The 21,912-nt window shown below is 44.0% G+C and overlaps 1 protein-coding gene and 2 non-coding genes across 3 annotated transcripts in view; all 3 read right to left on the bottom strand.

Moving 5' to 3' along the window:
• The window catches only part of SF3B3 (splicing factor 3b subunit 3), a 28,648-nt gene extending 6,739 nt beyond the window's left edge, over positions 1-21,909 (bottom strand). Inside the window, exons 1-20 of the mRNA XM_058845534.1 lie at positions 21,702-21,909; positions 20,929-21,041; positions 20,210-20,536; positions 18,942-19,114; positions 18,430-18,571; positions 17,341-17,453; positions 16,497-16,634; positions 15,238-15,341; positions 13,821-13,986; positions 13,295-13,390; positions 12,692-12,764; positions 7,276-7,427; positions 6,714-6,869; positions 6,199-6,354; positions 5,899-6,042; positions 4,914-5,036; positions 3,444-3,598; positions 2,163-2,337; positions 1,344-1,549; positions 291-447 (exon numbers count right to left, since the gene is read on the bottom strand). Coding sequence (XP_058701517.1) covers positions 291-447; positions 1,344-1,549; positions 2,163-2,337; positions 3,444-3,598; positions 4,914-5,036; positions 5,899-6,042; positions 6,199-6,354; positions 6,714-6,869; positions 7,276-7,427; positions 12,692-12,764; positions 13,295-13,390; positions 13,821-13,986; positions 15,238-15,341; positions 16,497-16,634; positions 17,341-17,453; positions 18,430-18,571; positions 18,942-19,114; positions 20,210-20,536; positions 20,929-20,998 — 2,826 coding nt within the window. The 5' untranslated portion in view covers positions 20,999-21,041; positions 21,702-21,909. The remainder of the gene's footprint in view (positions 1-290; positions 448-1,343; positions 1,550-2,162; positions 2,338-3,443; positions 3,599-4,913; positions 5,037-5,898; positions 6,043-6,198; positions 6,355-6,713; positions 6,870-7,275; positions 7,428-12,691; positions 12,765-13,294; positions 13,391-13,820; positions 13,987-15,237; positions 15,342-16,496; positions 16,635-17,340; positions 17,454-18,429; positions 18,572-18,941; positions 19,115-20,209; positions 20,537-20,928; positions 21,042-21,701) is intronic.
• On the bottom strand, positions 17,106-17,185 carry LOC131582855 (small nucleolar RNA SNORD111). The gene has a single exon (XR_009278398.1). It is a non-coding gene; the product is annotated as a small nucleolar RNA SNORD111 (small nucleolar RNA).
• On the bottom strand, positions 19,811-19,892 carry LOC131582852 (small nucleolar RNA SNORD111). The gene has a single exon (XR_009278395.1). It is a non-coding gene; the product is annotated as a small nucleolar RNA SNORD111 (small nucleolar RNA).
• Positions 21,910-21,912: the final 3 nt, after the last annotated feature.

Genomic DNA, 21,912 nt, shown 5'->3' with positions numbered 1-21,912 from the left:
CCTCCCCTCCCTAACAGGGGCACGAAAAACACTGCTCCTTTCCAATTTACCCAATTAAATGGGTAAAACTGTGACTCTTGTGGTATCTGTGTTCAATCCTCAGCTCTGCAAAAGATGTACCAAATTATTTTGTAGGAGGCAGCTAATTTTCTCCAAGGCTGCTTCCAGTGTGTACCACAAGCACGATAACCTTGCCCAGGATGCACCAACTACTGCAATATCACTGCAGCACTCAGGCAAGCAAGAGCTACTCCAACACAGCCTGGCAATGATGCCATCACTCCCCTCACCTTGTGGAGAAACTCCAGCTTCTCACCACTATTCACCAGCTTGTATGTGTAGACAAACCCCCCAGCAACTGAGCGTGGGTTCAGAATCAGGTCCTTGGCGACTCCCACCAGCACGTACCACTCATCACCAGTGTTGGAGAACCGGCACACAGCCACACTGGAAACGACAGGACACACCAGGACATCAGTGTCATCATCACACTAACACTGCCCACCTGGACTGGATTCCCTGACAACACAACCTGCACCTGGCCCAGCAGCCGTTTGAGAATCCAACCCTTCAAAACTGACACTTCCTTTTAAGAGGTCATTTTTCCTCTTTGTAGAAATGTTTAACACAGATTTGTTCATTCTTCCACACTCTCCATGAGTGTTCCAGCTGTCACATATGCCCAAAGCATTTTATGTTTTCACAATGCCCAGTGTTACTTTACACTCTGACAGGCTGGACACTGCCTAGTGATGTGCAAAAATCTACTAGAAGCTGTTTTTCAAAGGCTGTTCCCATTGGGACATACACAAATAACTTTCCTCATCTTCCATGTTATTTCCTGCTCAGTGAATAGCTCAGGCAGGTTGGAAATGGCAGGTCAGCCTTTTGGACTAACATGACCTAACTCTACTTTCACCTCCTGAGGCACTTGCTATTCTTCATGGTTATTGTGTTGGTTTTCCCCTCCAGTCCTTTAACACTTCCCTTTCCATTTAATCTATCCTCAGTTTATCTGGATGAGAAGGAAAAGTGAGAGATAACAGCACATTCTCTTATTCCTAGCTCTCTTATCTACCATTTACATCCCTGTGTTGTTCCTTAGGCACTGGGGTACAGCAACCACATTTGGAGCACCACCAGCTCTTAATGCCACATGTGGACAAGATCAAGGTTAGAAGGGAAGGAAAGGCAAGACAAATCACTTCTGGAATTTCAAGCCAGTCTCTTGATAACATGTTCCACCTGAATTTCAGCTCAGTAACAGATAAACAAAAGGACAAAAAAGCACCTAAGACTCATCACAAGCAGGGACTCTTCCTGCATCTGGCAATGCTTCTTACCTGAAAGCAGCTTCATTCTGCTCCAGCTGGACCAGATCTAATGTATTTCCCTGGATGGGGTTCATCACTCTGATAACAGAGGCCCACTGACCATTCCCTGCCTTGGGAGCACCGAAGATGGACTCAGGAAGATTCTCATTCAGAAAGGCTGCAGCCATTTCTGCAGCCAGCTCCCTCTCATCCTCGCCTGCAGCCTCCACCATTTCCTACAGCATTACAGGGACAGGAGAAAAGAGCAGCTCAGTGATTTCCTTTCCCAGCATGCTGATGCTCTGCATAGAATACAACCTCCCTGTTTTACCTAAGCCCAGGTATTCTGGGGCAAGGTACTGCCTGTGAAGACACAAAACCCATTAAGTCCCAAAGGTTCCACCCACCCTGAGCTTATTCCCAGGGAGCCTCTATAGCTCAGAGCACAGCTCTGTCAGCTCTGCCCTGCCCAAGGGACAGTTGTCTGGGGAGCTGTTTCTTCAAATCAACAACCCTGGAAACAGACCTGAGAAGAAAATAAACAATCCACTGAAATGCAAGCATCCTCAACCAACCACAGAAACCCCACAGAAAGGTGTTACACAAGCAGGACTGTCCTCCACTAGGGTGGTGCACAAGAGGCAAAGGAAGGAACACTGGGAAGTGGTGCATTCTGCTGAAATTTGTGTTTTGAGGCAGATCTCCACTCGTCTTCCAGCCCCTGCATTCACACAGGGTAGAAAGCCCTGCAGGTAATGGCAGCTGGGAACTAATGAGCAGGGAGCACTTCCAGCTGCAGAACTGCCCTCTGGGGAACAGATGGGTGTACCTGTCCCCCACCCCAATTACCTCAGCCATTTGCTGCTTCCTCTGTGCTTTTGTGGCTTCAGTGTAAGCATTGTGGTCTGTCTCAATGATGATCAGGTTGTTGCTTTCTGGGTGAATGACAAATTTTCGGGGTGTGTACTGCAATGGGAAGGCAACCTGGTTGAAGACTGCTCCCAGCTTCTCCAGTGCCAAAATCCTGGGGGACAAAGATGCAACATGTGTTGAACACAGTCTAAAAACAGATGCCCAAAAATACAACTGGAGCAGAACTTTTTTGTGAAACTGCCTAGTGCTAGAGAGAACCAGCACCTTTCTCAGGCCAGACAGCAACTAGAAAACAGCTCCAGAGAGCAAAGCAAAACTAACACCCTAAAATGGGAGCCCATGGTGTGAGACAGGTGTGTGCTGCAGCACAAGGTCTTTGAGGGCTCTTGCTGTCCCAGGGTGCATTCTGACTGGGGCTGAAACAAGTGTATCCCAAGAGGAACAAAGAGCACATGGAAGAAAGAAAGTGTACGTTTGGGGAACACATCATCTGAATCTAAATGTGACAATGACATACAATCAAACGCTCCTCAGAGGCACTTCAGTTAAAAAGAGTATGAAAAAGCCAATGCCAGCTCTTTCTTCCTGCGACTTGCCAGCTGAAATGCCAGTTCTTCTGGCATTTGGTGTCTAAAAACCACAAGTCTTTCCAGAAAGAATGGCTCCTTTTAAAAGCAATGAATGCTGTAAATATTTCAATGAGGACAGATATGAAAAAAGTGCCTGTTCAAGTGCATACAGCACAGCATCTGAATTTGTGGTCCATTATTTTCATTTATCTTTTTAGTATCTCAGCTGAACTTTAAGAAAGGCAACAAATACATCCCTGTCATGCCTCTGGTTTCTGAAATCACGTGGTTCATTTCCTGCAAAGCAGCCAATTCAGATCACAAACCACAAGATCCTAATACATAACAGGTCCACATTTATTAAAAGCTCCCCTCTCTCAGGATCAGAGAATTGAAGAATAACTTGAATTACACTTATTTTAAAAAGCTAGAAAATACAAATCTGAGAAGCACACTCCCATCTCTTCTTGAGAGCATTAACTTTCCCTAAATTGTCTGTTTTCTGAAACATATCCAAGTGTTTCTATCATCATTCAAATTCTATTCTATCATTCTAATCACTATGCATAATAAAAGTCTTCTTGAAGTCTAGTCACTTTACCTCTTTCCTTTTGAATGTCAGGTGGAATTCACCACTTCATCTACCTGGAACCCCAGCCCGGAAGCATTTGTGTTTCCTGGTGCTTACCTCAATGTGTTTGTGGAGATGGCCACAATGCCCTCAGGGCACTGCTCAGAAGCAAAACCAGATGCAAACTCCAGTGTCTCATAAGACAGGGGAGTCAGGTGGAAGCGTGACTGATAGGAATAACTAAGCCAGGAACGGCTTGACATGGCCAGCACCTGAAAAAGACAGGAAGCAAATTTATTAGGTCTGGGAATGGACGCAAGCTCACTTCATGCAATAGGAATGGACGTACAGTGCCCAACTCTTCCCCACTGCAACAACTGAATTCTTGTGGGTGAACCCCACCCGGTTCAGAGCACACCTGGAGAGACACTCCTTACTTTCAGCTTTCTCTGGAAACTGCATATGGCATGAAAAGGAACTTTAAAGCACTATCAAGACAACAAATACCCCAACTGAGGTGCACTAAAACTATTACCTGTAAACGTCAAGACCAACAATACTATCATATCTCCTTTTTTTTAATAGCTTGTTCTAACGGGAACAGGTCTTTTAAAATATTTACTGCTTCATCACAATCTGAATGCTGTTCCACTCTTAGTGAAATTTATTGAAAATCATCACTAACCTAAATCAAATTATAAGAAACAAAGGAAGCAGATTGACTTCCAAACTTTTCAGCTTTAAATATTTGGCTAAATGAGTTTCAGTGCAGCCTTAGTTTCTGCCTGAGTGACAACAACTGATCTCAAAGCTGAAAAGCACTTGTTTACTCTACAGGTATTCTTCTGCAGATAGAGCTGCAAAGCTCCCCATCTCCAAGTTACAGCTGGCAGGAGCAAGTTGAAGAGATTCACCCAGTGTACCTTAACACTACAGCAGAGCTCAAATTCCCAGATCCAGTCTCCTAGGCTGATCGGCATTATTTCTCAACTCTGAAGGTGTCATCCAAAAATGAGTCAAGCAGGGGGTGGTTGATTTCCCCAGTGCCACATCAGAAGGCCTGGAATTGGCACTTCTAATGAAACACATTCTTCCTTCTATGCCAAATCTTGCAAATATTTTCCTTGAACCATGTATGGCAGCTGTCCAGCCTTTGGCTAAGCTATTCCCAACATGCAAGGACACAACCATTCTCTGCATCAAGCATTGAAGGGTAAGGTTTCTGCACAGAGCTCTCGCCATCTCTCTGTCAGCTAAAGCAGGCAAGATGTGTCTCTAAGCCCAAGAATCTGCTCAGATCTCTCCAAGCACACTGTAAACACAGCCTATGGGTCAGATGAATCCTAGTTCAGAGAAGGCAGGACAGCACTACACAGCAGTAAGGGAAATAAGAACAAGGCTGTTTGTGAAAGAACAAGCTGCGAGCCAGGCAGCTCCATAATGAAGTCATTTTACTTCCCACCACTACCCAGAGGGTCCTGCTGTGCTGCAGGGATGCGCTTTCCCACTCTGCCCACCCATATGAAAAGTTGGGATGTGATGCCTGGAGAGTGGATCTGTACCCCTGCAAGAGCTCGCCTCCCTTACCGCCTCCTGGCCTTGCATTCGGACACGGAAGAGTTTGACAGGCCGGGAGCCAAGGTATCTGGTCCTGGTGTCAGAGAGATCGCCGGTGACGGGGTCCAGGACGGTTCGCAGCAGCACACCGTTCTTGACAGCAGCAAAACAAAAAGATCCAGGTTGAAGGTAAGAAGTTAACTTACTACATGCATAATTCTAAACAATCGAGAGAGGCAATTTCGGAAGAATTAGCTGTTTGTTTTCCTAGTTGTCAGTACAACTCTCCCCTACGGCCACACTTTTAATAGCAAAGAAAGCACAGCTCCTGCACAGTGCTACAGGGCAGAAAGGACCCTCTCCAGAATAAAAAACAGACCAAGGATTTTAGTGTATCACACAAGCCGTAAGAACCTGAGGGTGGATTCCAGATTCTCATCCCTCTTGGCACAAAGATTTTACCCAAAAACTCATGCTCCTTAAAAAAAGTTTGCATTCTGACATCAAACTTGAGGCATGAGGAAGAACCTAAACTGTGCTGATTATTTTTACTACATGTGGAATTATCAAAACAACATTTTTTGGTCAAAGATCAGAGCGTCTGTACTGGATGCAACAAAAAGCTGTGTAATAGCAGAGTTATTAGAGCAGAACCTCTGTTAGGGGGCAGTTACTTGTTTGATACTCTGCCCTACAGGCAGTTTTAAAGAGCTGCTCAACATTTCACCCAGAAATATTTCTTAAAATATGCCTTCCTTCTTGAATGGGAAAAGCACAGACTGTCCTACATAAAATCTGGGATAATACACTGTCTTTTGACTAGTCTTTAGTATAAAAAAAAATGTGTGGGGAAACTCACAGAGTGAATTCCCCAGTCACCCTTGTCAAACACATTGTAACAAAGAGGGAAATCAGGCTTTGTGTTGTGCTACATGATGACAGGGCTATTTTAACAATCCAACTTTCAAGCAAAAGCTCCTCAAGACGTGCCTGCCAGGCATGAGGAACCCCTCACCTGCAGTCCAATGTTCAGGTACAGAAAGCCAATGGAGCCCCTCTCTCCCAGCTCATCCTGCTTCTCTGTGCCACCCATCTCCACGATGCACAGTGACTCGGGCTGTGCGGGCAGTGCCTGCATACTCAGGGGCTGTAAGCAATCCTGAGGGAAACAGGAGAGAGAAAACACCAGTCAGCAAGGCTTGGCATAGCAAGACAGGATTCAAGCTCCATCTAAGGAGCTTAAAGACGCCCTTTTAGGTCTCCAGAAAGAAGTATTCAGCACAGAAAAAAGGAGAAAGTCACAACAGCTACTCACCGAAGGGTCAAGTGAAATAATTCTGACAGTGTTGTCCACCAGTCCAACAGCAAGGAACCGGGAACGCTGCTCCCCAGGGGGAACATTGGCCAGGCTCATGCAAACGACGTCGGCCGACATCTCCTTTCTCTCTGTGTACTCATTCAGCTGTCCTGACTGAGAAAGAAAAACATATGACTTACTAATTAGATACTTTGTTTTCAAACAATTATTTGGATTTGTTATATAAACAACATCACAATTTTTAAACCATTTATTTCAGCTACAATTGGAAGGACCAGAAGAGCAAGAGTACAAATACACAATTTTCAGCCTCAGTTATGACTTTCAGAGACCTTAATTAGCCATTAAATTATCCCAGATAGACACAGTCTTGATATGCAGGGCTTCGATATATCCATTCTAGAAGAATGCTCTACTACTGAATCCTTTTCCACAGGTCTGATCAAGGATCAATCACTGGCATAACCCATACCTCACTCTACCAAACTCATTCACAACATTAACACACATACCGGGTCCATCTCAAAGTAAACCAGTTCTCCTCCAGTCAGTGCTATCACTACTTGTCTTTGGTTCACAGCACATTTTACAATGGTTTTCTTTCCTGGTGTCTTCCATTCATTTACTCTCTTATCTGCTCGGATGTGCCGAATCCCATCTGGATAAACCTGAAGGAAAAAAAAGGTCCCATCAACTCTGTATTTACCATCTCTTCACAACTCCCCTTTCACTAGTGGTTCTGACTCAGCAGAAGCCAGAGGCAAGAACTGCTCCTGGCAGCCAGCGATCCATCAGCTACGCACCAGGCTGAACCAACAGGAAGATATTTGCCAGCTGGGAGAACTTCATCTTTTAACCACAGCAAGGGGCTACTGAAGGAGATTAGGACCATTTTGGAGTGGTCCAGTTTCACTTAGCAAGATATAAAAAGGGAAAGGCTAAATCAGCATCATTCCCTGCCAACCTGCATCTTTAGACATGTGTTGCACTACTGCAGAAATCACATCTGTGCAGCAAGCTGTGAGTGGCAGACATAGTAGACACGTCAGAAAGAACATTTTTTTATTCCATTACCTGTACCAAAGCATCATCACCAAGAAGAGAGCAGGACAAGGTGGGTGTAGTACCCAGGAATCCAGAGTCTGTCACTTCTTCTACAGTCTCTCCGATAGACAGCACCAGTGTGGCATTTACGAAGGACACAATAATGTAAGCATCAAATTCATCTGGTCAAGGGAGACAAAAAAAAGAGTATTGATTTAATAAATACAAGGCTTCCCAACACAATCAGCAGTCTGACAAATGTCTAGCAGTTGCTCTTCAGCAGAATTCCTGTGACAATTACAGCTGCTGACAGTATTGCACAAGTTCGCTCTAGGACATGCTGTCCAAAAGCCAGCCACTGCTGGACTCCAAACAATGCAAGACTGAGCCAGGGATCAAACCACGATCCAGATCCACAGTCAATTCACGATACTCTGGATTCTGGCAAGAAAGATTCTCATCTATTTTTTTTCAAAGAACGCTCAAGTTCTCAAAGCTTTTAAAACAGTTGTCCCCCCTCACCCAAGGAGCTGAATCCAGATTTAACACCCAACAAAGTCAAACTAAATACTCTGCTCCAAAAATTTGAACGTAAGGAATCTATCTGCAGAAACCACACCACAGCTGTTGCACACAGGAGGTTGCAGTACCACAATCTCTATCTAGCAGCCACGCAATAAAAGGCTGCAGAAAACAATTAGGGTGCATTGCAGCAGAATTCAGGGTTAAACCTGCTCTACCCTCCTCCAAAAGCTCAACTGGCTTCTACTCACACTGTGAGATCTCCTGGGATAAGAAACAATTAAATTTTAAAGATAGTTGCAATACTGTCATTTATCCCAATGGAAGTAAAGGTCAGTGTTTGCTCTATTATCTCCAGTACTGGCTTCTCCCAAAGGGGACAGCGTGGGAGACTCCTGTAGCTTGGACATGGAGGAGCTATGCTAATGAAAATAATCTAAAGAGCTCATTTGGAAATAGGGAAACTTTGTGGGAAATGAGGGTAGTAGGACTGGGTAAAGCAAATGTCCCAGTTTACTGCTGTCTGCTTTCACTCTGCAGAAAGTAATAAGTCTTAAGAGGGGAAGAGGACAATCTCATTAAAACAGAATAGCAAAAGCAACAGAAACAATGAAATCTATTGGGAAATGGAGCCAAGAGCCTTGGAAGACAAATAAGATTGCCTCAGAGAAGCAACTCCACTTCTGCTGCTGTTGTCATGCAACTGCTATTTCTTAAAAAGAAAATTCCTCTTTTTAACCCAACTCAACCCAAAGCTCAGATTTGGGCACCACAGCATATCTAGTGGAGGTGAGGGTGTAAGAGAGCTGTCAGTTTCTGCCCTTGAAAGGAGATTCTCCATAGTTTTCAAACATGGGAGACATGGAGAAGTGGTTAATAACTTTAACAGAAAAGGAAAATAGAGGAGTTTCACTGGGATGGAAACAGGATGCCACAAAATACAATGCAGCAGCCTAAAGAACCTGAGCTGGGTTAACCAAAACAAAAGCTTGAAGAACTAATCCTTTTCTTATCCACCCTGTTTAGATGGAAGCATTGCCAAACCTGCTGTGTCACGTTTATAACAAAAAGCTCTTACATACAGTTGAAAATATGCAAGTGAAAAATTAAAAAATCCATCCTTCTTCTCTGCAACATCTGGTATACAGACCGCAGCTCTGATCAAACTGAAAAAGTTCTGTGTAACTAAAGCAATTTCAATAGAAGTCTGTGGCATGAACTCCATTACTACTCTATTAACTACTCACAGCCTATAACCTCCAACAGCTCCAAAACCCTACGAACAGGAACCAGTCCATTTGGGGGAATGAGAAAGTAAGAACTGAATCTGCAGAGAGCCCCATCAGTAAAGCCAACTACTTGCACGCTTGGCTAAACCGGAGAATTCCTCCAACATTAACAGCAGATGATAAGAGTTCAGCAAGACACACTTACACACTGCTTATTTTCTACACTGAACAGCAGCTTCTCCTACAAATTTGCACAAATTTTTCAACACCAGAAGTCTACAAGAATTCCTCGATCATGGAGTTTCTAGCAGTTCACAGGCTAAGCATTTGATTCATAAATATCCCATAGACAGGATGTTCTAAGAATTCCATTTCAAAGACCACTGTTGCTTTCCAAATTACTTCAGAGCTGCTGCCTTCCTCCCTAGGGGCTGTCAATTCTCATGATAAACCACTGTGTCCCAGCTGGAGATTTAAGCATGTGATTTGGAATAGGACAAAGAACTCCCATCTGAAAACAAAACAGATTCCCTTAGTCCTACTCTAGATGAAAACTCATTCCTACCTCTTAATATTTTTTTTGCTCTTTCTTTCCATTGGCTTACATTTATATTAGAGCATGCCTTTAAGTCTGTGTCAATAATGGTGACAAGTGCATTTCTGCTTGAAGTCTGTGTTGCTTAATGACTCTCTGCTGGAGCTTTCGAAATAAAGGGTTTGCTTTACCAGAATTAAGTCAGTGAATAAGACACATTCATCTAGGTTCAAACAATAAAATTCTGGTTTAGAAAATATAGCAGCCTAGTTGAAATTAAGAAGACTAAATCCCTAGGGCACACTGAGAGTATTCTCAGCTAGAAAAAGAAAAGATCTATAGATTTTAATATGAAAAGCTATCTACTTAGCTCTGCACAATCCCAAGCAAAACATCAGGCTCCCTAGAGTTTTGAACAGATAGACATCATTTTGTATGCAGACACAAGACTTCAGAGATGCTTATTACTGTTCTAATTGCACCAGTCAGCTCCTTTCAGTGAGTAACAGAGACATTTTAATGACTCTGAAGAGCCACAGCTGGACTCATTCTCCTACACATGCATTACAAGTTTTCTGCAGCTTCATGCACACATCACAACCAGTTATGAAATCATGACATTTCAGTCTGTGAACTCTAGACGACTGTGCTTTTTATTATTTGCCATGGATTCAGTTTGAGTTAGTCCATGAGAATTCCATTCTTATATGCCAGTCCAGTCCTAACAGTTTTCTCACGCTCTGCGGCATCTGAATTTGCATCGACACAAATGCAGTCACCATGAGCTCAGAGGAGTTCGGTGAGCAAACTGGTGAGCAGTGGCAGAGCTCAGGACCACTCTCAGTTAACTCTGACTCTGAGGGGATGACAGCACATTTTCCTGGGCTTCTGTTTACTACTGCGTGGCAACTCCGCAGCACTGACTCACTGCACATTGCTCCTCCAGTAAGAGTGCCAGGTAGGGAATGCTGACTCTCAGCTCCCAGCTTTCATCTGTCAACACAACAGAGCACACATCTACACCCACAGATATTCAACTGGAATAGAGGGTTTGGTGCAAATCCTACCCACTTCTGTCTCACAGGCAGATGATTCTCATAACCACAGGGCATTCCCATGCTAGCAATACCTACAAATGCTCCAAGCACACTTGATCTTTTACCCTTGGAGGTCTGCACAAAGCAGCTGGGAGCCTAAATTTGGTCTACCAGGGAGCTGAAAATACCCCTTAACCATACACATCCAATTTTAGCAAGAACTGACTGTCCCACAGAGACACAGTTGATTGTTTTGCTTCCCAAGGACTGCAAGATGGACTGGGATCTGCTTTCTACTCCTCAGCTACTGAACTTCAAAGACAACAATCTTCAACTACACACCAGTTTCTAGAATTTGTTTACTGAAATGCTTAGCATAAATGCAGCCCCATGCTGTTGGGATTCTCTGTGGTTAACCTGTGGTACTGTACAGTAGCCCCTAGCAGTAGGTACACACCTGTGGTGATCAGCACCTCCACCACCAGCCACCTGTGGAAGAAAAAAAAAGGCTTGGTATTGGTAGTGAGTATCACCACGTACCAGCCAAGGTTAGTATTTGCTTTGAAGACTGCAGACCCGGGTGTTTCTTACTGAGGCCTTGCAGCACACACACATACTGCAGCATCGAGGCAGAGCTGGGCAACCCCACACTGCCAACTGAGCCCTCAAAGGCACTTTAAAGATTAGACACGTCTGTAAAGGTTCTGAACTCTTTCTGATTAAAACACACTAAATTAATTTCTGAATTCCATGAGTTGGAACTTGGGGATCAGTTTCACAGATCTATAAACTGTATACAGTGAATAGCACAGCTTAACAGCTACAGATTCCAGCCTTTCTGAAATCATGGAGATGATCATGCTGAAACCTGGAGAATGTGGAAGGTGGAAAGCAAAGGAGGCAATGAGACTGGTCCACTTCCTGCAGATCATCAATGGTCCTCCACCTCCTGAAAAGTCAAAGTCTTCTTCTGGAACCCCAAGAGAAAAGATTTTAAAACTGTAAGTTGATGTCAGAAGCCTTCAGTCCTCAGAGGGAGGAATTCTTACCAATTTCTTTTCCAGAATGGAGAAAAGGTTTCTAACAAACTGGAATGCCTCTTTTCAGAAAACCATGTATGTAAATCCCACTGCAGCATTTGAAATTCCCACAGGGCTACTGGTTCCCAAGAAGACATGCTACTCTGCTTAAATGTAAGGTATCATGTCACCATAGCAGGCTAAAGCCTCTGTTGCAACAATCTGGCCTTCCTAGATCCCGTGCATAAACCTAGGGAAGTCTTTGTGAGAGTTACACAAAGCACTGCTTGGGAAATAATTCCTGAGCCTGCCAGTACCCAGAACAGATTTCCTACAAGCGTTTTAGGTGTTTCTGTGCAATTCTGCTCTCACCATCAAGAGAAAGGCAGGAGAAGGGACTACATTTCCTCTTGTATGTTAGTAAGGCTATTATTTCAGATCACAAAATTAAAAAAAACCAAACCCCCAGTCCAGTATATTCTGCCAACCTGAAATCTTAATCTTCCCGGAATCGCCAACGTTCTATGTATTGCTGGCTCTTGAATAGAGACTATGTCCTAGTCCAGAGTGGTTTTTTTCAAAGATATGCACAGAAGGAAGTAATAAATGAAGACAGTGTTGCTGATTTATCATCTTTGTTCCATAATTTGTATCCCACTCTCTCACAAAGAGCCGATTACTACAGTTGTCAACACACACATGAAGAATAGTGAGTATGCTCCAACAACAAGAATAGCTGTTGCCTGCTGATGTTTGAGCAAGAACTTATGGGCAAAAAACTTATGGGAAATGGAAATTCATTGTAAGTTCAACAGCTTCAGGCTGCAAATGTACAGCTGACACAGCATACTGGGTGATGGATGCAGCTGCAGGCAACTGTCTCTTTGTCAAAAGGAAGTGTGACAATACCAGGGGACCAGAGGGTGGGTGGCTTCTAAAGACAAGCAGGTGGCTGCTGACTCAAACCACAATTTCTGGGAACGGCACACAAGCATCACACAGCACCATTCCTATCTCCTTGGACAGAAAACCAGAAAACAACAACAAACAAAACACACACAAAAACATTATGGCCTCCCTGTGCTTCAGGAAAATACTGCATACCTTCAACATGTCTCCTCACAGTCCATACAGCATTGGGGTTACCAGGCAGCTCTGAGACGGCCATTTCAGATACCTAACAGTAAACAGGAAGAAGGTTCTTTTGCAAACAGATGTTTAGACTTAATAAAGTAAGCAATCAAACCACCAGCAGTTTTTACGCTTTCCCACAACTGGACAGGAAAGCTAACAATTCCCAATTCTAATGCTCTCAGCCCATGCCAGATGTGCTACAGGGCAAAATATGGTCAGCAATGATATGGTAACATTATTGCTTTGGATGATCAGCTTTAAAACAAGGTCATCCACCCCCAGCAGAGATCAGCAGCAGCTGGCAGACACCAGGAATGTTCCAGCTCAATACACTCAAGTATTAGAAGAGACAAAATGCAGGTTTTGTTGAAGTCAAGTAAACAAAAAAGCCTTTGAGACTGTAAGAATAAACAGTACAATTTATTTCTCTTCTATTTCTCAAGAAGCAAGAGAAAGTAGCTCTCCAGAGTACAGCAGAAGGAGAATCCCCTCATTTCAGCACCTTTATTTCAAGGATTTCCTCACACCACCCTCACCTCTCAGGCTGTTCTTCTAAGGTGCTGGATGTCTTACCTCAAGTCCATGTCTTAAAACCCTCAGGGATGACCTGGGCCCCCGACCACATGCCACATACAACTGGGGTGTGTCTTCATTGGCCAAATCTGCTATCTGTGTGGAGAAAAAGTGTCAAAACAACTTCTATGGAATGAGAAAATAAAACTAGATCTATGTATCACACTACTGCTTTAATAATGTTTTGCAAACACCAAAAGCTGTGGAGATGCCATAAGGTGTTCCAGCTGCTGCCCTGAAAGAATATGAAGTTTTACCCAAACTCTTTGGTAAGATCTGGTCTGATGGTCAACAGAGAAGCATCACAGAATCACAGGCTGACACCCTGTGTTTAGATATGTATTTAATGCCACAGGAATCAAAACTACCAGGCCAAGTACCAATCTGAGTCAGCTGTGTGAGAACTGTACAGATTTGCCTTTCTATGAGTCTTTACTTGGAGCAGGGTTTCTGGAAACCTGAAATAACATAGCTGGTGACTCCACTCACACTTGTGGTAAACAGGAACTTAATGATGGCAACATACCTGACAACACAGAATAGGAGACAAACTGTCCAACTCATCCACCAGCACCAGGTTCTTCAGAGGTCGTGGCTGAAAAAAGAATGTATCTCCTTCCTCAAGAGGCATGGCAGAGGAAAACTCTGGCTCCTCATCATCATCCCCCAGGTGAGCTATCTGGTACAGGTAACTTGAGACAGAAAGAAAAGTGTCAGCATGTTCAGAGAAAGGCTCATATAGCCTTCTTTAAGTAAGGTTTAACCAGATATTCAGGTAGTGGGGAAGAAAGAAATCCAACCCTACATTACACAGTTATTGATATTTGGCTTTAAGGATTGTCTTCTGGGTGTAGTGGGGAAGAAAGAAATCCAACCCTACATTACACAGTTATTAATATTTGGCTCTAAGGATTGTCTTCTGTGTGACAAAGTACTTAAAAATAATCAGAGGCCTGCAAAGAAAAAAAAACCCAAAACCCACAAACAAGAGAATTCCCCCACAACCTCCCAGTTTCAGCCCTTCACATTTTCAGCGGTCACTGGCAAGGTATCCCAGAGTTTCGGCGTTTTGTTTGCCCTTGAGCCTTTTAGATATTCTTGTGTTAAAGCCAAAGCACCAGCTGATAGCTGAGGCCAAAATCAAGGCCAATGGCCAAGACTTCAACTCCACAGTTATCTATTTTATTGGAATACTCTCACTTTTTTAACCACACTATTTTTAACCACATTCCCTATTCCACTTTATGAGTCTAAATAACACAACAATCAAATAAAACTTCAGAGAAGAAAATTCCCCAAAAAACCCACAGAAAGATAGACTGAGTTTTTAATGAAGCCTGAATATGGCTTCCTCAACTCAGATTCAATCCAGCAAACTGGCTGGGGGGCTCCCTCAGGTGGCTGACTGGAGACACAGTCGGGAAAATCTCAATTCCTGTGAATCCCCTATCAGACACAGTTAAGCTAATCTTCAAAGGTGTGCATGATCCTTTAGAGTATTTAGAAGCCCCAACATGAATTAAGAAAAAGCCCTCAAGTATACATCAAGTAAGGAAAGGAACACAGCTACTAATAAGAAACCCTATTTACTTCTGAGTGGGCCACAGACACAAAAATTCAAAACTATCAAACTAATTGAAAAGATAATTCACCTAGATATGTGAACCCTACACAAACAGGAAATGTTCAATTTTTCCAAAACCTGCTGCAACAGCAAGTAACCTTTTGTTCTCTGCATGTCATCATCTAATCTGAGTTCAAACAAGAAGAAAATTCCCCCATTCATAGTCTAATCCAACCATCCTTCTCAAGCCCTCTGAACAAAGCACTAATTTACCCATTAAATCAGAGGTGTTGTCTTTCTATGCACACTAAGTTCAAGGGTCAGTCTGCAGGCCTGAACAGAACAGGGGAAAAACACTGACAAAAGATTGTTTACTCACTGGTTTCCAAATTCAGATGCCACAAAGAGAAACCCTGTTTTGAGCACACACATGGCAGCAGCAACAGGAACAGTATCAAAGTACTTCAGCCGAATCTCTGTTACCTGAAAGCAGATGAAGATGTGACTGTGATGGTAAAGTACTGGAGCTCCATGTGTGTGATTTAATAAAAAACATTTGCGTAATTATCTTTTCCAAAGAAATGAAGCAAGACTAGGCTTGCACATGTGAGCAGGCTACACATCAGTTTGAGGCACCAGGTTATAAATCACAAAATCCAACAGACTATTTGAACAGACAAGCCAGGCTGCCTGTTTTATTCCAAGATGTTCTGCCTTTTGTAACACTGAGTCAATTTGCAAAACAAAAGCTGTAAAAATAGCAAGCTGCCTAAGAGAAAAAAAAATTTGCTTCACTGAACACTAACCATTCTCCAGCACTAGAAAAATAACCGTCCTGAGCAAATTTCTAAATTTGATATGGTCTCAACAGCTGTTGGTGAAACATCCAAGAACAATCTTCAGGCACTTGAACATCACAGAATCACAGTTTATTCCAAGCTGGAAAGGACCAACAAGGATTATCAAGTCCAACTCCCAGCTCAGCACAGAGCAACCCCAAAAATCACACCATGTGTTTGAGATCATTGTCCAAACACTCCTTGAACTCTGGCAGGCTTGGTGCTTGCTAGACAATCACCCCTTGTACCAAATATGACATGTTTAAATGAATAAATTAACATTCTACATTTACTCAAAAAACCCAACTCAGCAGAGATCTTTTCAGAGCAGAATACTAAAACAAGCAGCAGCAAGCCACTGCAAGCCAGTTATTTCAATTCACAGACCAAGCTAGTTTCTTCAACTTGCAAAAATATTGACTGATATAAATACTCAATTAAGAGACTAGAGGGTACTTGCTAAAATCCAGGGAAGCTAAATTCCACAGAAAGAGTTACTGAAATACTCTCCAGGAGGTTCATGGACCACAGTTTACATCTTTTAAGGAAAAGACCACCTCTAGAACATTTCAAGTATGCTCAAGTGACTGCAGCTTAATCCTCACAGGATTTTGCAAACCTTGCACTGTGTCTATGACTAAAACCCACAATTGTGACCAGTGTTAACTGTATTACAAATCACATAACGCATGTGCCCTTACACAGCTGAACTCACAGCAGTAAATACGTATCACCTTAAAGAAAGTAATTAACTAAGGACTCCTCTCAATTAATGCTTCTGCATTCATGTGATGCTCACCATGTCTTCATCAGTCTCCAGAGTAATTTTGAAGATGTCTCCCTGCTCTGTCTGGGCCAGGAAGAAGAACATGGACTTGGTCTTATGTGTAGCAGAGCAGACAAAAATCATACCCCTCTCTGGGTCATCCAAGTCATTCTGTAAGGAAAGACAGGAGGTCATTGGTAGAATTACCTGACAAGCACAGAAATTATTTCACTGACTGAAGTATTTCCATTTCCCAGGTACCTTAAGAGCTCACAGTATGGAAGAAGGCTTTTAACACAAAGCACATCCCTTCGTTACACCTGTAGTCACCCTTGGTACATCTCTGCCCCAGAAGGAAATACAGCTGTGGGACACTGCCTAAACATCATCCCTCATCTGTTTTGCTCTCCTCTCCAGGCAACTCTCACATATCAAAGCCAAAAACACAGGAAAGGACTGTAACCCAGACACAGCTGGTTTTGAGCACCTTGGCAGGTGTTCAAAGCATTGCCAAAGCACATAATTCCCCATACCAAAGGGAGAGGAAGCAGCCTTAGTTGCAACAGAGCTGCTGTTGAATTCATCTGCATCTATAATTGCCACCATTCAGCATCTCAAGTAATCCTATCTTGCACTGACATGCTGCCTGATCAGAGGCTTTGGAGTATCTCCAGTATAAATCTCAGAGAAGAGACATGAACCACACTCATCACTTCAGGCTATGCCCACCTCCATCCTCCCTCCCAGATAACATACAGCCAGTGAGGTAGATAAACCAATGTGGTTTTAAATCCTTTTTTCTTACTTTAAAACCTTCTTGATGCCCTTAACCTTGAAAAGCAAATTCCAAGCATTCATAATCTTAAAGAATTCTCACCCGTCTCCTGGGAATTGGGCATCTGATGTCAGGCTGGTCACCAAAGTTTTTGTAAGTAATATAGTTTTCAGAACAGATCAGTACCCCACTGGGGCCATCAGAACCACCAGGAACTGAAAGAAAATTATTAGGAGAAAAGCCTTTACCACAGATCTGACTCGCTGCTTGCAGAACATTCGGTTTTCTTTAATGCAATGTAGTTTCCAGTACTCTCCATCACCCTGCATGTATGAATCTGCTCTTATTGAAAAGACAGAAGACTGAGTACAAGCTGCCTGCGCCACCATGAGAACAGAGCAGAAGGAACCAGGGGACCTGGAAGGATGCAGCTTCTGACAAATTGCTTAAGTTTTACCCTTTCTGGCTTATTCTTATTAGAATTTATTATTATTTATTATTATTTCTCATTAGAAAGCCATGCCATGCCCAAAATACCACACTAGCAACTTAAACACAACCCCTGGGTTTCTGGCATATTTGCTTGTAGAAACATCCATCAGATGAATTAACATCTTTAGTTAATAGAAGCATTTCTAAAACCATACTTTGTGATCTCATGTAACAAAAAATACCACCAAACAGATTCAGCAAAATATTTGGTGTCTGTCTGACAGCTGCCTACAGAAGATGCAACAGGGCAAGCATACAAAGATGCTCTCCTAGCTCAGCATCTTTTGTGCTTGGAGAGGAACCTGCAGCAGTTTCCCTGGTTGAAGGTGTTATATTGGCCCTGCATCCAACCCCTCAAAGTGGGCTTTTAGTCCATGGATTCACCTACTGCCTTTAGCTGATGGAATCCCATTCACGAGAGTACAACAGCACCTACACATTAACTAAAACTAAGTCCTTTTGCATTGCTATCAGCTAATTTCAGGAGACCTCTCTAACTGCAGCTGCTTCTACAAATACTTGTGTATTTCCATGTGTGAACCACCCCTCATTACCTGACTGCAAGGTCAATTAACTAATTTATACTAATGGCTCAAACTACAATTGAAACAACTCCTAAGATGTAAAGAGTATTGACTCTGTTTTCCTAGGGAACGGGAACCAAGCAGACCCATGCAAAAACATCTCTGTAGGCAGTACCTGTTATGAGGAAGTTGCCATGCTCTTCCAGGGGCTCACTGTATTTCCTGACAACATGGTTCAAACCCAAGTCCAGTTCATAAAATGTCAATGTCTGTTGTGTGTTGGCTGCAGCTTCACCTGTGGGATCATTGTCTGCTTCCTGAAACAGAACACATGGAGGGGTCTTTGAAGAAAAGTATTAAAAGGAGAAGCAAAGCTGATATGTAGGGAAACAGTTTTGAGTAACAACAGAATGGAGGCCACAAGACTGCAAATTGCACAAGAGAAGTTCAGACCAAGAAAATAAGCATATTTTCAGTTGAAAAGCAAAATTAATCACCAAGGCCGAAGAGACTTGTCCATTCTGGCTGAAGGCAAGACAAAAAGCCAGTAAGCTTGGAAATGGAAACTTGAAAAATGGAAACTGCCTCAGACAGCAGAAGCAGCCAATGTTCCACAATGACAGATGAAGAACAGAATAGGAACAACAAAGGTCAAAAGACAGCAAAGGAAGATGAAGTTCTTCTCACCTCATAATCCATTTCCAGACAAGCAAACATTGGGTTTTCAAACCCCACATCGACTCCTACCACATGGTAGACCAAGGTATTGGCCTTGTGGGCTTCTAGTGGGGAGGAAATGGTGAGTCGAGCAGCAGCATCTCTGTTCAGGATATACACCAGCTTCTGCTTTTCAATGGCACCTGCAAAAAAGGACAACAGCACATGAAGCCCATCACTTGATCAAATCTAACCATACCTGCAGCCCAAAATCGAGCTGTAACTTGGCAAGAGAATGTCAGCATTACTTCAGCTGAAGTTCACTACTGGTGTTTATCTCTGTGCCACCAATTAATCTTGAATGTCTCATTTTAAATCTTTCAGATTGTAAGGACAAAACGACAACTTCAGCCCTTTAAAGCCAAAGCCTGACCCTTTGAGCTACATTCACCTGGCCCAACATGCCATCTACAATGGCTTAAGGCAGGTCTACTCACTCCTTTTACAACACAAGAGATGACAGACTGCAAGGAAGCAAAGACAAACGGAAAGAAGCAGCCAGATGTTCTGCTATTTAAAGCCAGCTGGTATGACAACTTCTCCATAGAAATATTTTAACTAAGAAAATGTATCCTTGCTTGACATATAGCATCCACAACATAAAAACCACCACTCAGATATCAATACGAATGGCACAACCATGACTGTGCTACTTTCTCACCCAGGAAGACCAGACATGTTAGAAAAGAAACAATATTTATTGCTATTCCAAGTATAAAGACATACTGGTAAACTGCCATCAGCACTGTACAGAGCTGCCCTCAGCAAACTGAGAAAGTTCCATATATCTCATGCTAACTCTTACCAAAAAATTTCTCCCAAGTGTCCTTCTACCTGTGAAGCCTGATCAGAAATGAATTTGGCTGTCTCCACAAGACATCTCAGAGAAGAGACATGAACTCAGAACATCATCTCAGGCCATGAGAACTAACTGGCTACACTGTAGCACTGATGCCTGCAATCCCATCTTCTCTCCCACACACCACACTTCAGAGCTCTGTGCACTGTTAGGAAAACTGGTTTCTTTCCTACTTGTTTTGGTTAGCATTACAATTTATTTTTGCAAGTCCACCAGCATCAAGGAACAATTCTGAATACCTGCATTCCCCTTGACACAACTCAGCCTAAAACACTACCTGAGAAACAATTCCAATTATACCTGGCAGAAACTTGCTTCAAAATAAATATCCACAAGACAAAAGATAAAAATAATAACGCAAGCTGACAGAGAGACTTACTGATCATGACGGCACGGCCCTTTGGGTCCACAGCCAAATACTGGCCTGGAACGATTCTGCGGCATCCGCTCTTGCCAAAGGTTTCCTGATGGATCTTCTCAAACACATTCTTGGAGGGCTGGTACTCCAGAATGACGATGCGCCCCGAATCGCTGCCCACCACAATGTAGTCTTTGGTCCCCCCTGTCAGCCTAAAGGCCATGAGGGACCGGATGACTCCGAACACTTCCACGGTCAGCAGAGTGTGAACCTTTCCTGTGTTGGGATCAGGGCGAAGTAACTCCAGGATCTTGCCCCGGGAAACAACAATTTCTTGTTGTTTGGTTCCTGAAGAAGCCAAAACAGGAGCACAAGTCAGGAACAGAGCACAATGCAACTTCAACAAGTGCTACAAGGGAAGAAGGGGAAACTTGCAAACGCCAATTTTAGGATTACCGTGCAGAAGTTCAAAGAAACTTACCACTGAACATACCACCACTGAACATCTTTTAACATACCAGAAAACTGATCAGAATACTAAGCTAAATCTATAGACACATTACATTGATAAATAATCATCTTTCCACAAGCTACCACGGCTCAAGTAACACTCAAGAGTAAATGATGATGCACCAGCAAAAAAACCCAGAGGTACCAAAGCAAACTGTAAAACATATTTTTTTCTTGTGCTATCAAAAAAAAACCTCAAGCCAAGACATGCAGAGGGAGGAGAAAATTACCTGAGAAATTGCCATGGATAGCAAAGCTAATGCCTGTGGCACGCTGCAACGTTAGGTTGTACAGAAACATGTTGGCAACGGATTTGCTTCAGCTTATTTTAGCTCTGGTAATTCTGCAACAAGTAACACAAACACACAAATAAACTTCTCAAAGCCTTTCATCCCGCAGAGAGAACCGCTGCCCTCCCGTGTGTGCACGGATCATTGCACCAGGAGCCCGGCTGCCACCCCGCTATTTGGTATTTATTAGCGCGACGAGGCAAAAGGCTCTCCCAAGGTGTCCCGGCTGCCGAGCGCCAGCTGAACTCCTTACTGCCGGGCGGCTGAGCAGGACTTCCAGTAATTACTGCTAATTAGTCGCGGCTTTAGCTGTTCAGGATCCGAACACAATTAGGGAAGCCCTGCGGGATCCCCGCGCCGTTACGCATCCCTGACGCCGCCGTTCCATTGAACGTGAGTGCAGCCACCCGCAGCTGCTCAGGGCCGACTCCTCTCCCCGAGGCTGAGGCGGCAGGAATCCCAGCACCAACCGGCCGCCCCGGGCCGGGGAATCCGGCCCTCAGCCTTGCCGAGGTCCCGGCACTGAGCCAGCACCTCCCCGCGCCCTGCGGAACGCTCGCCCCGGGAACCGGCCACAGGTCACTGCCCGGCCCGGCCGCCCTCACCCGGCCCAGGCCCCAAGGGCTCCGCGACGCTTCCCCTCCCCAAACCAGCGGCTCGTCCGGCGCGTCCCTGGCACGGAGCCGCCGCCGGGCGGGCAGAGCTGCGCTCACCGTGCGGATGGCGGCGGATGCTGCTCCGGCCTAGGCGGGCGCGCCGCCGGCCTCCTCCGCCATCAGCGCCGCGCCTGCGCGCTGCCCTCCCGCGCCTTCTCCACGGGGCTTTCTGCGTGTCCGGCGCGCGCGCGCGCCGTATGGCGGGAGAGGTTGGCCAATGCGTTGCCTGAATGATTGCGGCGCTATGGCAGCTGCTCCCTGCACCAAG

Source organism: Poecile atricapillus, chromosome 10, assembly GCF_030490865.1.
Source record: "Poecile atricapillus isolate bPoeAtr1 chromosome 10, bPoeAtr1.hap1, whole genome shotgun sequence".
Taxonomy (NCBI): domain Eukaryota; kingdom Metazoa; phylum Chordata; class Aves; order Passeriformes; family Paridae; genus Poecile; species Poecile atricapillus.
This window is presented reverse-complemented; position numbering and strand designations above follow the sequence as displayed.